The 16,696-nt window shown below is 36.3% G+C and overlaps 1 protein-coding gene across 4 annotated transcripts in view; it reads left to right on the top strand.

The window, feature by feature from the left end:
• Positions 1–16,696, top strand: part of LOC107666167 (protein FAM19A2-like) — a 71,022-nt gene that overhangs the window by 47,782 nt on the left and 6,544 nt on the right. For all 4 annotated transcript variants that reach the window (XM_016457344.1, XM_016457343.1, XM_016457345.1 and 1 more), the window contains exons 3-4: positions 13,112–13,261; positions 16,010–16,134. In XM_016457344.1, coding sequence (XP_016312830.1) covers positions 13,112–13,261; positions 16,010–16,134 — 275 coding nt within the window. The remainder of the gene's footprint in view (positions 1–13,111; positions 13,262–16,009; positions 16,135–16,696) is intronic.

The raw sequence follows: 16,696 nt of genomic DNA, 5'->3' as shown, positions 1-16,696 counted from the left end.
TGCAACGCAACGTGTAAAAAGACAGTATAAGTCATTATAATCCATAATTATGTCCCCACTGGATGTTACAAATGCCTCGTTTATAATGGGTTTTCATGTTTCATGTTTTCTCCGGCCGGACAGGGCATCACAATATGGTAGGGGCGTAATGTGTTTTTTGTACTTTAAACCGCATAAACACATTTCATTACACCAAATACACAAAATAATGTTCTTTTTAGCAACATCATATGACCCCTTTAAATAATGAATAAGTGTTGTCACGGTACCAAAATTACAGTATTTGGTACCAATACCAGTGAAAATCCACAGTTCTCGGTACCAATTTCAGTACCAAAGCAAAACACAAAAACATGCTAATTAAAAAATATTATATATATGGCATATATATGCAAAATCATTCTCTGCCAGCAGGAGGTGCTTGTAAAGCGGGAGAGATAGAGGTTTCCCCAGTAACGGCTGTAATCAAATAAGCGCTGCACTCACGTCACAAACGCTGCTCAGGCATTACAGGCAAGATTAAATGAAAATGACATCCATAATTTTCTGAAGACAGTCGGTTTTCTTCAGAAATAAAGTGATATAAAAACATCCGCACCGGGGTCTCGACTTTGACACGTGCAGTGCTCATGTTTATTCAACGAAGTCAAAGCCTTTTGGAAAATCTATTTGTGGCGGTCAGTTTTGATATTGATATTTGATATTTGATATTTTGATATTGTGGCGGGCCGCCACAAATAAATCAATGTATGGGAAACACTGATCTAAATATTAAAAATTAAAATGAAATTTACCTGCTTGAACTCTTTCATTTGATCTGGGTGTCTTTAAAGTGTTTTGTTAGTTTGGTGTGTTTCCTCGTTTTGATGTCACCACATCTCAGTGCTTCTATGAAGAGAGCGCATCTGCGCACCTTTCGGATAGCGCATCAAAAACCGGGTTGACCGGGTTCGGTACCACCGGTACTTAAAAACCCTGGTACCGTAACGTTTTCATTTTTTTTTGTACCGACTTGGTACCAAAGTACCGGGTCTTTTGACAACACTATAACGAATAATGAACGGCAATTCATATAGTGAAATCCATTATTTAAAATATTATAATAATTTAACAATTTATTATTATTATTAGTTATTCTTTCCCCTCACCGGTGAGATTTTCAGATTTTTTTAAACAATTAAATTTAATTAAAAATTGTGACATTATCTAATTTTATTACGCATTTTATTTGTATATGCCTATTTTATATTCATATTTATATTATTTTATAAATGTATTATACATTTACATTTATGAATTGTTATAAATTACATGTTATATATATTAAATAATGAATCATATATGAAATAATATTAATAAATTATTAAATTATAATTTAATAATTCAGGGAGAAAAAAATAATTCAAATTTGGGATGACGCAGCCAAAGACTCTCAGACTAGACAGCTAATACACAGTACAGTACAGTACAGTTCCTACCATCAAAAGCAAACGGTTATCATTTTCAGGTACTCATGCATGTTTCTATTGTGTGCTTTTCAATTTCTGTTTACACCAGCATGAGGTTTTGGACCTCTGCCCAGACTCGCTCCTGTTTGGGAGAGTTGACTTCATATTAGCCTTCGCTAACCACAGAGGTACTTTAGCTGTGTTTGTGTGGTGTTTTTCTGCAGAACCTGAGCGGCCGTATCTTACAGGTGCAAATTTGCTGTCATCGCCCCTGCCTGGGCTTTCCACGGCTCGCTGGTTATCAGAGTGCGTCTTGTGTCAAGGAAAAACACAGTGTATTTGTGTCAAAGATCTGACCCGGTAAAGAACATTTGATGTGACATCTATTCATTTAGACTATTCCCTCTCGCCCCTCCCCACACCCATACACCTCTGATCAGGTAACCAGTGTGGCAGCGAGAGAGCGTTTGATCTTCCATTTCTGCAGCCCACAGATGGCTAGCTCTCCTATTGCCTCATAACAATTTCATAAGTGACTTGCTGTAAATTGCCATGGCGATGGTATGGTAATTGGGTTGGCACTCTGTTTCACTTTCTCTCTCTGGTCAAAGAAAAAAAAGGGAGAGAAGCATTTCTCTTTCTTTTCGCTGCAGTCACACTGAGTAATAAGTGTTAGGACAGACGGAGTGAAAGTGAGCTTGATCACAGAGTCGAGGAAAAAGAGTGCACTCATTTCCTGCTGCGCAACTTGGAGAATGTGCTAGTAATGTGCTACTCGATGTAGTTTACTGAACGGCATTTTCCGCACTGCCTCTACTGACCACGCATAATCATCTACAAATGTAGCTTCTCTTTTTTTTATCGGTTGTTGAAGTTTGATACTTTGATGGGTCTTCGCACTAAAATGAAGTCTACAGGCGTAGGTTAGATGCATGGGAAATTTCTGTGTGTGTGTGTACACTACTGTTTAAATGTTTAGGGTTGGTAGGATTTAAAACATTTTTTGCTGACCAAGGCTGCATCCGTTTGATGATAAAAAATACAATAAAAACAGTAATATTGTGAAAAAGTATTTCAAATTATGTAGAATATATTTCAAAATATAATTTATTCCTGTGACGGCGAAGCTGAATTTTCAGCATCATCACTCCAGTTTTCAGTGTCACATGAGCTTTCAGAAATCATTCTAATATGCTGATTTGCTTCTCAAAAAACATTTCTTATTACTATCAATGTTGAAAACAGTGTTGCTTCTTATATTTGTGGAAACCATGATACATATTTTTCAGAATTCTTTGAATTGAAAGTTCAAAAGTACAGCATTTATTTGAAATAGAATTTTGAAGTAACAATGTAAAACTGAAAAAATTTAATACAACCAATTTAATTAAATATATAATATATAATATATATATATATATATATATTAAAGGTAGTGTACATGTAAGTTATAAGAGAAAAGCTGTTATTATTATTATTATTATTATTATTATTAATGTGTGTAATTATTATTTATTTGTGTTATCTATATTTATGTGTGTTCAACAGGAAATAGCTGTGTTCACGGGAAAAATAACATGTTTATTGTTTACTTAAAATTGCATATAGTTAACAGTTAGCCTAAATAAAGCTCAAAAACATAAATACCTTTTTAAAAGAAAATTGTGACCATTTATTCTATAAAATAGATGATGATTATTGTTGTTGTTATTATAATTAATAATAATAATGCATATTTTCTTTTAAGTTATTATTTCTGTCTTATATTTGTGTACTAATACTTTGATTTTCATTATTGTGATGCAGCACTAGGCTTTTACTACTAAGCGCAGGTGCACATGTGAAAAGTGTGACTTCTGTGTTCTTTTTAGAATTTATTTTTTTTAAGCTAAGGTGTTCTGTGGATGTGCCCATGTGCTCTGGTCAGTGCACCATTAATGAATACTTCATGATGTTATTTAACTCTCAGATGACTAAATCAATACTACCCTTCCTTCTTCATTGAGCATAGAACATTCATGGAGGAACAGATGGTTCTTTACAGCCGTGAAGAGTCAGTCTGTCTTGGACGTATCAGACTCTGTACATCATGCAACGCACACACACACACACACACACACACACACACACACACACACACACACCATCCCTGCTCCATTGAACCGGTGAGGCTGATATTGTCTGTCAAGCGCCTTAGGTTGGAGAGACTACCAAGACTGTGGCGATGAATGTGTGTTTGGCTCCAGAATGGACCTACCGACTTCATGAATGCTTTAATGAATGCTTTTAAGCATGTTGCATTAGGCATGTTTCAGGACAGGTTTAACCCTGCATCTCCAAAGTCAGTATTTGGATGCTTCAACCTTACTTCAAAATATCAGAAGTTTCTGCTTCTGCCTTCTTTTTAAAAAATAAACACTAAATTATATAATGCAATGACATTTAACATTTTTACATGGTTTAGTACTTTGTTGTGATACAGGATCGAATCTGGTCTCCAATGGTTTATTTTTGCTCTTGGTTAAACAGACACTGTCACTGTAGTTATTAGCTTTGAGGATGCAAGCAGAGCTTTGCGTTTGAGGGGAGTTAACAGATATGAAGAGGCTTTGTTATTGCTCATGAGTAATTGTTGCCTGTCACATGAAACGAAAGCAGACTGTACCGTTAAGGACATCCCTTTATGCTTTTGTTTAGCATGGCAACATAATAGCTGTTTTGATGTGTCCTCGGCTAATGAAGGTTTAATCATTTGTTTACTACGAGGTATATGGTGATATTTAGTCATCCTTTGCTTTAACGGTTAAGCACCTCGCTCTTATTTTTTCATCCAGCGTCTCCCATCACAGTGTTTCTGGGTGGAAAAACAACCTTTGAATAGCAATTTTGTGAACACAAAGTCTGTCATCTCTCTCTCTTGCACCAAAGGAGAGGGTGGCTGTGTTATGCTAATTCAATAGGAGCTTAGTAGGAACATTTTATGTTTTCTCTCCTTTTTTGTTATTCGTCAATATGTTCGCTGACTATTTGTGGAAAAAGAGCTGCTCGGCTCCAAAAAAGCCTATCAATGACAGACTGAAAAAGCACAGAAGTAAGGCAAAAGGGGAAAAAATGCTTGCTTAATGCTCATACTTGCATTTGAGGCAGCAATCTGTTCAGTTTTATTTTTAAAATGGCCTTTACCCTTGTGGAGAATGTCACACATCCCAATGTTAGATGATTTTACCCTTCAACTTGCATTAATGAGAAACTGCATGGAGACTCTTAGATCCTAACCACATCTGACAAGTGCCAGCAACATTTGCAAATCCTGTGAAATAACCATATGTTTGTCATTGCTTGATAGACTTTTTGGGCTGTTGGAAAAACCACATGTTTGGTTTTTTAGCTTTATTGTATTTGGAAAAGTATTTGATATTTCTAAGCAAAAGTATCTGGACAGTTTTTCCACGTTTAAAATATTATGAGTATCAATGCATTAGATAAAAGAAAAGTTACTTTTTAAAGGGTCATAAAACCCCCTGTTTCAGCACCGGTTTGTTTTCACCACAGTTTTGAAAAATGCTACAAAAGTGAGTGAGGAGGGGGAAGAGGGGATCAGTTTCATTTCCCTCCCATCGAGTTAAAAACACAAATAAATGCACAGCCATTTGCATCTGCTCTCTGCATCGAAAATATATGAACCTCAACTTTGAAGGCTTATTTTGCGGCATGTACAGTAGGGATGCAGCGATTAACCGGTTTCGCGATTAACCGCGTTTTTAAACATCATGGTTAATTAATCGTAAAGGTTCTGCTACACCGAGTGTTTCTGTTACACGGAATGGAACTGTTGCAGCTTGTGCAAAATGGAAACAAAGTTACACTAAAGGTGCACCAGCTTAAAATGACGTGCTTATCAGAGGCATGGAGGATACTACATGCATTAGATTAACTGTGACAGAAGGACCAAACAGCGAAGCTTTATTTCCAGCAGAGAAATGCTTGTCGATAGTGTGGGACCATTTTGCGTACACCAAGAATGAACAGGGTGTCATTTAAATATTGCTGTAAAAAACTGCTGCTAAAGAGCAAACACATTAGGGATAATGCATGGCTAGCTGTACATTGAATAATTTTAATGCACGATGTGAAGGTATGTTTTCTCTCCTTTTTTGTTATTCGTCAATATGTTCGCTGACTATTTGTGGAAAAAGAGCTGCTCGGCTCCAAAAAAGCCTATCAATGACAGACTGAAAAAGCACAGAAGTAAGGCAAAAGGGGAAAAAATGCTTGCTTAATGCTCATACTTGCATTTGAGGCAGCAATCTGTTCAGTTTTATTTTTAAAATGGCCTTTACCCTTGTGGAGAATGTCACACATCCCAATGTTAGATGATTTTACCCTTCAACTTGCATTAATGAGAAACTGCATGGAGACTCTTAGATCCTAACCACATCTGACAAGTGCCAGCAACATTTGCAAATCCTGTGAAATAACCATATGTTTGTCATTGCTTGATAGACTTTTTGGGCTGTTGGAAAAACCACATGTTTGGTTTTTTAGCTTTATTGTATTTGGAAAAGTATTTGATATTTCTAAGCAAAAGTATCTGGACAGTTTTTCCACGTTTAAAATATTATGAGTATCAATGCATTAGATAAAAGAAAAGTTACTTTTTAAAGGGTCATAAAACCCCCTGTTTCAGCACCGGTTTGTTTTCACCACAGTTTTGAAAAATGCTACAAAAGTGAGTGAGGAGGGGGAAGAGGGGATCAGTTTCATTTCCCTCCCATCGAGTTAAAAACACAAATAAATGCACAGCCATTTGCATCTGCTCTCTGCATCGAAAATATATGAACCTCAACTTTGAAGGCTTATTTTGCGGCATGTACAGTAGGGATGCAGCGATTAACCGGTTTCGCGATTAACCGCGTTTTTAAACATCATGGTTAATTAATCGTAAAGGTTCTGCTACACCGAGTGTTTCTGTTACACGGAATGGAACTGTTGCAGCTTGTGCAAAATGGAAACAAAGTTACACTAAAGGTGCACCAGCTTAAAATGACGTGCTTATCAGAGGCATGGAGGATACTACATGCATTAGATTAACTGTGACAGAAGGACCAAACAGCGAAGCTTTATTTCCAGCAGAGAAATGCTTGTCGATAGTGTGGGACCATTTTGCGTACACCAAGAATGAACAGGGTGTCATTTAAATATTGCTGTAAAAAACTGCTGCTAAAGAGCAAACACATTAGGGATAATGCATGGCTAGCTGTACATTGAATAATTTTAATGCACGATGTGAAGGCAAGAAAAACCTGAGGCGAAGCTACGGCTCGTTAGCTCAGCATTCTGCCCGCTTCAAATCAGAAAGAGATGAAATAGTGCAGTAAGATCACATTTATTTTAATTAATTAATTATAATATTTAGCTACTTGAATTAATTATTCGATCGAGAGAGAGAGAGAGAGAGAGAGAGAGAGAGAGAGAGAGAGAGAGAGAGAGAGAGAGCGAGAGAGAGAGTGACAGTTTCCTACCTGCATCTGTGCGTCTCTCCAGTAGGCTATTTAATCTATTTTATTAATAAAAGTCGCAGGGCAGCGTTCTCAAGAATTTTGTGTCCTCCTGAATGTTTGTACATGGGCGCAGCGCGATCTCCGATCTCACAAACCAAAATAATAGACATGATTTTCTCAGGCCACATGTAAAATCATATGAATTATTATAAAGATTATTAAAATGAATATGTATGTATGACAGTTGATTACAATAATAGTTTTTTTTAATTTCCATCATTAGTAACGGCTTCCCCTGTGGGATAAAGTTAATATATATTAATAATACTTCATTAACTTTGTTATTGTTATTATTCATAAGATTTTTTTTCACCATGTTTCCAAATTCTCTACCCCAGGTCCAAAAGAAATGTAAAGAATGTACAAACTGAAAACATGAAATACTTTTGTGATCTATTTCCATTTGTTATTTTCAAAAGAGAAATACTGTCATGGATGTTTACAGAGCAGAGGTCACCTTTTTAAAATTCCAATAGGAGAGATGGACTTTTCTTTGTCTTCTGTTTGTTATTATTTTGTGCTGTATTGTTGGTTACAGTGTTATTTCTGTTTCAAAAGCCGGCAAAAAAAATAACACTTTAATATCTAAAGAGTGTTCATGTGATTTTATACATTAGTAATGTTGTGAAATTAATAAATGCATAATAATCGCCATAATCGTAAAACCGTGATTATTCCTCAGACAGTAATCGTACCAACAAAATCTATAATCGTTGCATCCCTAATGTACAGTATATAAGCCTTTCGATGGGTTGCATCAAGAAGCTGTAAAAACTGATTACACTCGCCAAGTGAATAAATTTAGTTTGTGCTGAACTCTTACAAAACAAAATCAAACGCTCACCTTCGATCCATGAAAGCTAGGGCTGTGAATCTTTGGGTAGACAGCGAATCGATTCGATTCACGATTCATAGGTTTTCGATTCGATTCAAGAACGATTTTGGCAAATTCACAACGATTCAATTTGATTCGATTCACAATTAAATTCTATTCGATTCGATTATCGATTCGATTCTGCATTCTTTAAGTGCATTTACAGGATTATTTAAATGCTTCCCCTAAATTCTTTAAATGCTTAGGTCAGGGGCAAATTACACAGCAGCCTTTATGGTTACAGAACCATAGGTTAGGAAAAAAAAAACTTTTGTCTATTATTAGATGCTAGTTTAAAGAGCTTTAAAAGTATTATGTATGAGCTTTAAAAACATAAATTGTATTTATTTATTGTGTTTATTGTCTTAACGTTTCAGTTTATCCTGCTTTTTATACAGTTTAGCTGCAGATATAGCCTAGCACGTCTATAAGCGCGAGATCACTTCTCTTTCAGTGCGAAAACTTCTTTAAATCTTTTTCATAAAATAAAATGCTATAGTATTTAACTTTTCCTCTCCATCGGCGAATGATGATTCTGAAAGAAAACGCGCCCGATGTCTGTTTGCTATAGCAACAAACGCTACTTTCATGCATCTGATTATCAGATAAACCTTGCGCTCTTATTTCAAGGTTGTTGTTAATGCTGTGGTTATTTTAACAGTTTCCTTCGTACATTCGGTTGAAGGACATTGTTAAAACACATTTATCATTCAGTGGAACTGTGCGTATGCTTTAGACACTTACATTTTTGCTCCGTCCATGCAATAAATGCGCAGCCTTCGACTGCTCAGGTAATGTCTGAATCGCTATAGAAATCGCGATTCATTCGATTCTTAGCGTTTTAAATTTATTACTGTCCGAATTCGACGATTCACGATTCAAAAATCCATGTTTCAAGATCGATGCATTACATCGTCAGGGTTTGTAATCGATGCATCGAGAAAACGAGTGAATCGTTACACCCCTAATGAAAGCGCATCTCTCACTTAATGTACGCAATCTCACAGTCTGAAGCGTGACTCTGTCATAGTAAATCAACAATGCTGTCGTGAATAATTAAGCGAAGCGTCTTCTCATTGGATAAGAACACGCAGTCTAATGAATAATTTATGAGACACCAATGCGTAATCGAAGTACTATAGTCCTTTGCCACGTCACAAACTGCGATGTCAACACTATGTAGATTTTAAATCTAGAAGATGAAAATAGATAAAAAAAGCTCAAAATTAACCAGTTTTCTCCAACAATTAAAATTAACGGATGTCGTCTATCATGTGCAACACAAACACCTCTGCTAAAATCTCAGAAAATGTTGTTTAGTGCTTTATGACCCTTTAAGTAAGTCATAAATGGGAGGTTATTAGATTTAAAATAATACCGTGCAAAACTTTGGTGTCAGTAAGAGTAAAAAAAATGTAATTGATCAAAAGGGACAGTAAACCGACAATTTCTTTTTCAAATAAATACTGTTCTTTTTAACTTTCTATTAATCAAAGAATCCTGAAAAAATGTGTCATGGTTTGCACAAAAATATTAATAGTGGAACTGTTCAACATTGATAATAATAAGAAATGTTTCTTGAGCAGCAAATCAAATATTTGCATATATTTGCAAATATTTTGCAATTAAAATATATTAACTTTCCCCGCCATTGACGAGTTATCTCGTCTTTTACAAGAAAACGCTTCCCCGCCAAAGACGAGTTTTTACGGCTTTTCGTGTTTTCACTGTTATACACTCGGGGGCACTATTACGCATCTTCTGAACGAGTACAAATAAAAATATATTATCTTCCCCCGCCATTGACGAGTTATCTCGTCTTTTACAAGAAAACGCTTCCCCGCCAACGACAAGTTTTTACTGCTTTTTGTGTTTTCACTGTTATACACTCGGGGGCGCTATTACGCATATTCAGAACGAGTACAAAACCTCCCGAACAACAACTTTTTTCAAAAATGCTGGCGGGGAAAGAGGTAAAAGAGAACACATGTTAACACATTGTAATAATATTTCACATTTTTACATTTTTTTTTACTGCATTTTGCCTTGGCGAGCATGACACGCAAACACACATATATAGGCCCTATGTTTTACACACAAAAATATGTATTTTTTACAAAAGCGTTATATATATCGAATAAGCTCCTTTTATTTTGCCTTCTGTCATGTAGTGTACCCCAAACTAGTTTTGATGAGTTTATCATCCATCTAGTTCATCCATACCCTCACAGTCTTCACTGGGATGATGGTGCTTGTCAATGTGGGATCAATGGATGTGATTGTGGTGATTAAAGCAGTGCCTAAGAGCCGTGCCAGCTCCCATTACTGTTAGCGCCCGGATCGCGCCGTTAAAAGAGAACACATGTTAACACATTGTAATAATATTTCACATTTTTACAGTTTTTTTTACTGCATTTTGCCTTGGTGAGCATGACACGCAAACACACATATATAGTAGGCCCTATGTTTTACACACAAAAATATGTATTTTTTACAAAAGCGTTATATATATCGAATAAGCTCCTTTTATTTTGCCTTCTGTCATGTAGTGTACCCCAAACTAGTTTTGATGAGTTTATCATCCATCTAGTTCATCCATACCCTCACAGTCTTCACTGGGATGATGGTGCTTGTCAATGTGGGATCAATGGATGTGATTGTGGTGATTAAAGCAGTGCCTAAGAGCCGTGCCAGCTCCCATTACTGTTAGCGCCCGGATCGCGCCCCCTCCTTCTGCTGAGGCAGACGTTCCCTGACTCTGCCAGACGACCAGCCTGCACACCTTAAGTGAAACATATCGATCGCATCTATTGCAAGTCCATGGAAATTTTGCACAGATGTCCAGAGAAAGACACAACGCCTTCTTAGAAAAGGTCTCACATCAGTCGAGTATACAGAGCCAAGAAGTAACTGTTTAATTCTCTTTGTTGGTCCTCTGGCACCTTGCTAAACACTGCCCTCTTAATCTTCACAGGAGCCGATCGCTCACGTACACACACATACTGCCTATAGATTTGGTTGGCTTGTTTATGACCTTGGTGAAAGGGTTATGGTTTAATCAGTAGTTTGCACTGTTTCTCCAGGCCCTGCCAACCTGGCTGCTACCCTGACAGAAGCTTTCCCACAGCAGGTCGAGGGCTGATCTGGGATCAGGTGCTCCTGTGTTGGTGCTGATCTCTGTGGCCGTGCCAAAAACATTCTGTTCCAGGAACACGACACTTTCTTTGTTTCATGAATTTGATTCGATTTCAGTGTGACCTCGAGTCAAGGAACAGATTTTGATCAGTGCCAAACTTAGGATTTTAAGAAACTTAATTTTCACTTCCAAAATTAAAAGCTTTTGAGTTTTCACAGAAGCTCTTGAGTGCATAGATAATATCATTTACATTTATTCACTTGGCAGACACTTCTAACCAAAGCAACTTGCACTTCACTCGAGGTTCATAAGTATGTGTGTTCTTAGGGATTGAATCCATGACATTGGCATTGCTGGAGTGTTTTTCTTCTTCTTCTTGCTGTACCCATTATTTACAATGGTATTTAAGAACAGTTTGAATTATTAATTTTAGTTTTTTTATTTTTAAGAAATTACTTTCCTTTTATGCTTATTTTTAATGATTTATTAATTTATGAAAATACTAAAATAGTTTTTTTACAGATTTTTTTGTATTAATTTTTTAATTATTATATCAATAAAGAAATATGCAAAATTAATATAATTTTCATTTCAGCAGTTTTTATACATGTGCCTTTACTTACCTTTAAATTAAATTGTGTGATATATTATATGTATTGACTTTATATCGGCCACCCTGCTCCGATATCGGCATGAGCATCAAAAAATCACTAGTTAAGAAGAAATGTATTGTTAAAAAAGTTTTGTGAATCCAACCTCAGGTTTGTATTGGTTTATGCCTGTTTTTTTTTGTCAATATTTGGTTTTAAGTGTAATCTTAAATCATCCATCCAGGAGCAGTAAATGGTTCTCTATTTTCTACTTCTCTGTCAACTCTGAGAGCATTAAATCAATCTTAATCAATCTGCACATTTTTAATATAATCATTTAATGGCTAATTTATGAACAGCTAAATTTTAGAATATTATGAATATATCATGCCAGTAAATGTATGCAAATGTTATTTAGGATTGTTTAACTAGACTTTTTAATGCTCAAACCATTTTTCACATTGCTGCTCTACCAGAGAAGCCAAACACATATCATGTCAAACTCCAGCTTGTGGAGTAAGCCATCCCAGTTTGTTTCTCTTATAGATTTTTACAAGCACTGTGCGGTTGGAAGGTACACAAATAAAGGCGGTAATGCACATTGAATGAGTCAAAGCAATCATTTTCTATAAGCTGTTGGAACGAACTCTACCATTGAATATTCAATTTGCATCCGCTCAAACCTTTTGAAATTAACTTTGGCCCTGCAGTGTGCTGGGGCTGAGATAATCACACAAAGGGGGTTCAGCCGTTCACCCGCCGGCGTTTGCATCGGTAAATCTCTGTTTTTCTTTCTCAAGTCCACAATCGGCCTGCCGCTCGGCAGAGCCGTTTGTGCGCACGTTAAAGGCTCTTTATTGATTGGAGGCAAAATGTGTTTAATGTTGTTGATGAGATTTTGAGATTGGCCAGCTAATGGGAAAATGGAGGCCCCTTTTTCAATCAATTTTTAACTCAAGTCTTAAATTGAAAATCTTTACCAATGCAATTAAGGCTGATTTGAAAGGTACACTAAAACTTTCGAAATGTTTTTATACTCTTTCTTTTTTTAAACTCCTCAATTTAGAGCTTCAAAATGATGTGTGAATACACGCTTTTAAATGCTAAGTAACGTTGCTCCCCGTTGTTGCTCAGTCATAGGTGAAGGATAAACAAAACAAAATGAGAATAAATAATTTGCCTGAAAGACCCTTCTAGATGCATAAAGGTCCATGATTATCAATTAACCGTTTTACTTGTAATTACTAAAGTGAATCATAAAACCCAACCCGTTGATCACAGGGAACGTTTTCTTCTGATTTCTGACCTGAGACAAATCAAACTGCTTGCATTAGCATTAATTAAATTGTACGCTGCCTCCACGTCAACAAATTCATTTCCATTGCAGCCACCGGCAGCAACAGAATATGCATTAGTGCCTCATCGTTTCCTTTGTCGGCGATGAGAGTTTGAAACAGCTGGCTGATTTTAATAGACTCTGTGTCCTTGTTGTTTTTCTTCAGTACACGTCAAAGCGGGAACCTGTGAGGTCATTGCAGCCCACCGCTGCTGTAACAAGAACAAAATCGAGGAGCGCTCCCAAACTGTCAAGTGTTCTTGCTTCCCTGGGCAAGTTGCTGGGACAACAAGAGCGGCTCCTTCGTGTGTGGACGGTAAGACATTTGTTTGTGTGTGTGTGTGTGGTTTCTGCTGTTTGATTCTATGAAGCAAAGTAGTTTATTATTTATGTTATACTTGATAGATAGATAAAATATTAGACTTTTATATTATATTTTCAGTATAACATTCATTTAAAGCGTTAAAAATGTGTTTTTAGCATTAAAAATCACGCACACAAAGGTAAAAGAACAAATATTTCTAGGCTGCTAATTAAGCAAATTTGTGATCATTTACCATGAACTCCAGTCACCTTTTATACTTATTGGTTTTCTGAAAATACTATTTGTAATAAACATCTGAATTAAATTAGAAAATTATATATATTGTAATATAAATGATGCTTTCTCTCTATAGAGAGAAATCTATCTATCTATCTATCTATCTATCTATCTATCTATCTATCTATCAGTTTATCTGTCTGTCTGTATTAATTAGGATAAAATTAATGTATTTTATGTTTGTTTTGTTCTTGAATATTACAAATTAATTGTATTATTTAATAGAAAAAAATGTGGTCGTACGGTGATGTTTTCAATAAACATCAAAGAATACCATGCTAATGTAATGTGACATGTATAAAAAACATGGTAGTACCATGGTATAATTTACAGTAGAACACAGTAGAAAATACACATGAAGTAACTTGTTGCTTTTGCCTGTTTTATTATTTTAAGGATTAATGCTCTTAAATTAAACATTTTTTTTTTAAGTCTAGCCGCCCCTCTTTATCTCAGTCTCATCTCTCTGGGCTGTCACTTCTGAGTCCGGGTCCGTTTGAGTGTGACACCGTCATGCTGCTGTTCGCTCGAGTGCAGCGTGGGCTGCTTGTCTAATAACATGTCAGCGGCCCCCTCACTGGACGGGTCAATCGATCTTGATCTTCTTTTCTGCCCTCTAATGCATCTGACAGGTGCTCCCACCCCCTGCTGAGCACCGAGACCACAGCGCATGATTCTACCTGCTGTATGAGGACAAAAGCCACTACACTTAAGACTGAAAGACACTTGACCTCTCTACACTGTTTTTATGCGGTAGATTGTGTCTGCATACTGTGGGTTGTGAAAGTCTGACACAACATTGGAAATCTGGGATTTTTTCATGTCTTTTCACTTATTTGTTGATAATGTAATTTGTATTGAAAAAAAGAATCACTAGCGGTCTCAGAGGTTTGGACCCCAAAAATACAATCCAAATTTTCAAAGAAGCACCTGTAGAAAATCTAGAAAATCAAACCATTTTAATTATAGTTGCTATATTAAATACACTTGTTATTACTTGAGAATGAGAATAGCAGTGGTGGCCAGTTACCACGTTTAATCATAGTAAAACTGTTATTTTGGTAGATTTGTGGGAGTGTATACATATTTAACTGCACATGTATGTCTAAATTTTAAAAACATCATAAAATAGTTTTGACCGTCACAGTGTTCTTTTCCGTGTTTCCTGTATTTGCAATTGAAACAAAGTTGGGATGGAAGATTAAAGATTAAAGGGCTCATTCTTGTTTTTAACATCTCTGGTAGTCTTAAAATTTACATGAAAACTTGCTAATTGCAAATGTGTTTTTGGAAGACAGGACATTCTCATTTTAGAAAGCATTTTATTGGCCACAAAATCTCTATGTACAAGGTCATGAATATTTTTGGTCTGTTTTCCTAAATGTATATCTGGTAAAAGTTTCACCCAGGATCATTAAAAAGTGTGCCTGTGGTGATATTTCTGCAGAATGAAATTATGTTTCTGCTTGCATGGTTTGTGGCACTTTGAATGTAGCAGAGGGCTCATCGCACGTGCAAAGCGGTACCAGGAGCGCTACTGAGCAAGTTTGCTACATCAGAAAAGCCATACATATGAACCTGTCATGCAAACCTCAAAATGTATTAGTTTACAAATCATGCAGTATGGTGCGCTATTTTGAGGTCATAACATAATATTGTGCAAGGAACCATGGAAATAATCTATTAAATCTATATAATACTAAATAAACTTATTAAACGGTGCTTCTGTAATCATTATTTGTGTGAAAAGGAATAAAAGTTGTTGGTGTTTTAATGTTACTAGTGTTCATATTAGCTGGAAGCTGCAGTGAATTTTATGTATAGGTGCCTTTTTGGAAATTGTAGGTAGAGGTATGTTTTTTCATTCAGCCTAAAAGTTTATTTTATCATATTGTTGGATTCAGCTGATAGATGTGGACTTAAATCCACAAACTTTTTTTGATATCCTGCGATCTTAAAAGGTTTATAGCTCCTTCCTCTTTGCCCCATATTAAAAGTTGAGGCCTCAAGCTCGAAAATGTCTTCCTTCTGCTTCTCAATTCCCCTTAACTCTCAACATTGTGCCAATCCCCCAGACCGCAACTCTTGTCATCTTGACATGAAGGCAGAACTTTATCCCGTATGACATACAGTGAGCGTCGAGCCCACATCGGATTGATGGATTCAAACCGTCAGCTTTGAATCAAAGACCTCCTCCCTGACTAGCCTCATTGTTTTCGGGAGAAAGAGATACAAAGACATAGTTTCATTTCATTTGACACTGGACGTGAGCGAGATCTTCTGAGGTTTTCTCCTCCTCTCAATCTTCATTGCTGCATCCTTCAAAATCATGGATGCGTGGTGATTTGGGCTTGTTTCTTTCCCATTTTGGCAGTTCCCACAGAGTGAGCGGAGTGTTGAGATTCTCTCTTCTTTCTTTCTTTCTTTCTTTCTTTCTTTCTTTCTTTCTCTCTGTCTATGCAGCTTCTATAGTAGCACAGAAGTGGTGGTGTCAGATGCAGCCGTGTATGGAGGGCGAGGAGTGTAAGGTGTTGCCGGATCTAAAAGGTTGGAGCTGCAGCACGGGAAACAAAGTCAAGACGACCAAGGTGAGAGGGAGCCCATGCAATTACAGCACAGTCGTATAGCCATCACAGGGCTTAAAAAATGTAGGAGCACCGTCAAAAATTTAGGAGCACCTTCTAATCAATAATCCAAAATTGTATCAAAAATTAGCCTTCCCATTACGAGGTGATATTTGACTCCTTAAAGTGATTTACAGTGGAATTTAGTTTTTACCTTTGTAATGGCATTTTTCTAACTTTATTAAAAGTATGTAATCTTTTATGTCAAATGTTTTAAAAATGATATTTTATAAGCTTTTTAAAAATTCTTATTAAAACCACAGAATAAGAACAAGTAGAATACGAATATTTTTTCATAGTCGCACGCAGTAGTTTTCAGTCGCAAATGCGACTGAAATGGTCGCACTGTAGAGCCCTGCATCATAATAATGCCAATACCAGCTTGAGAAATGTTCCAAAATATCTGTAACAACAGTCAGACTGTAGAACAATAATTCAAATAAAGTGGGCTAATACATACAGTGGGTACGGAAAGTATTCAGACCCCCTTCAATTTTTCACTCTTTGTTATATTGCAGCCATTTGC

The sequence above is a fragment of the Sinocyclocheilus anshuiensis genome, unplaced genomic scaffold (genome assembly GCF_001515605.1).
Source record: "Sinocyclocheilus anshuiensis isolate Anshui unplaced genomic scaffold, SAMN03320099.WGS_v1.1 scaffold447, whole genome shotgun sequence".
NCBI classification, from domain to species: Eukaryota; Metazoa; Chordata; class Actinopteri; order Cypriniformes; family Cyprinidae; genus Sinocyclocheilus; species Sinocyclocheilus anshuiensis.
Note: the sequence above shows the minus strand (reverse complement) of the source record. Positions and strands in the feature narration are given on the sequence as shown.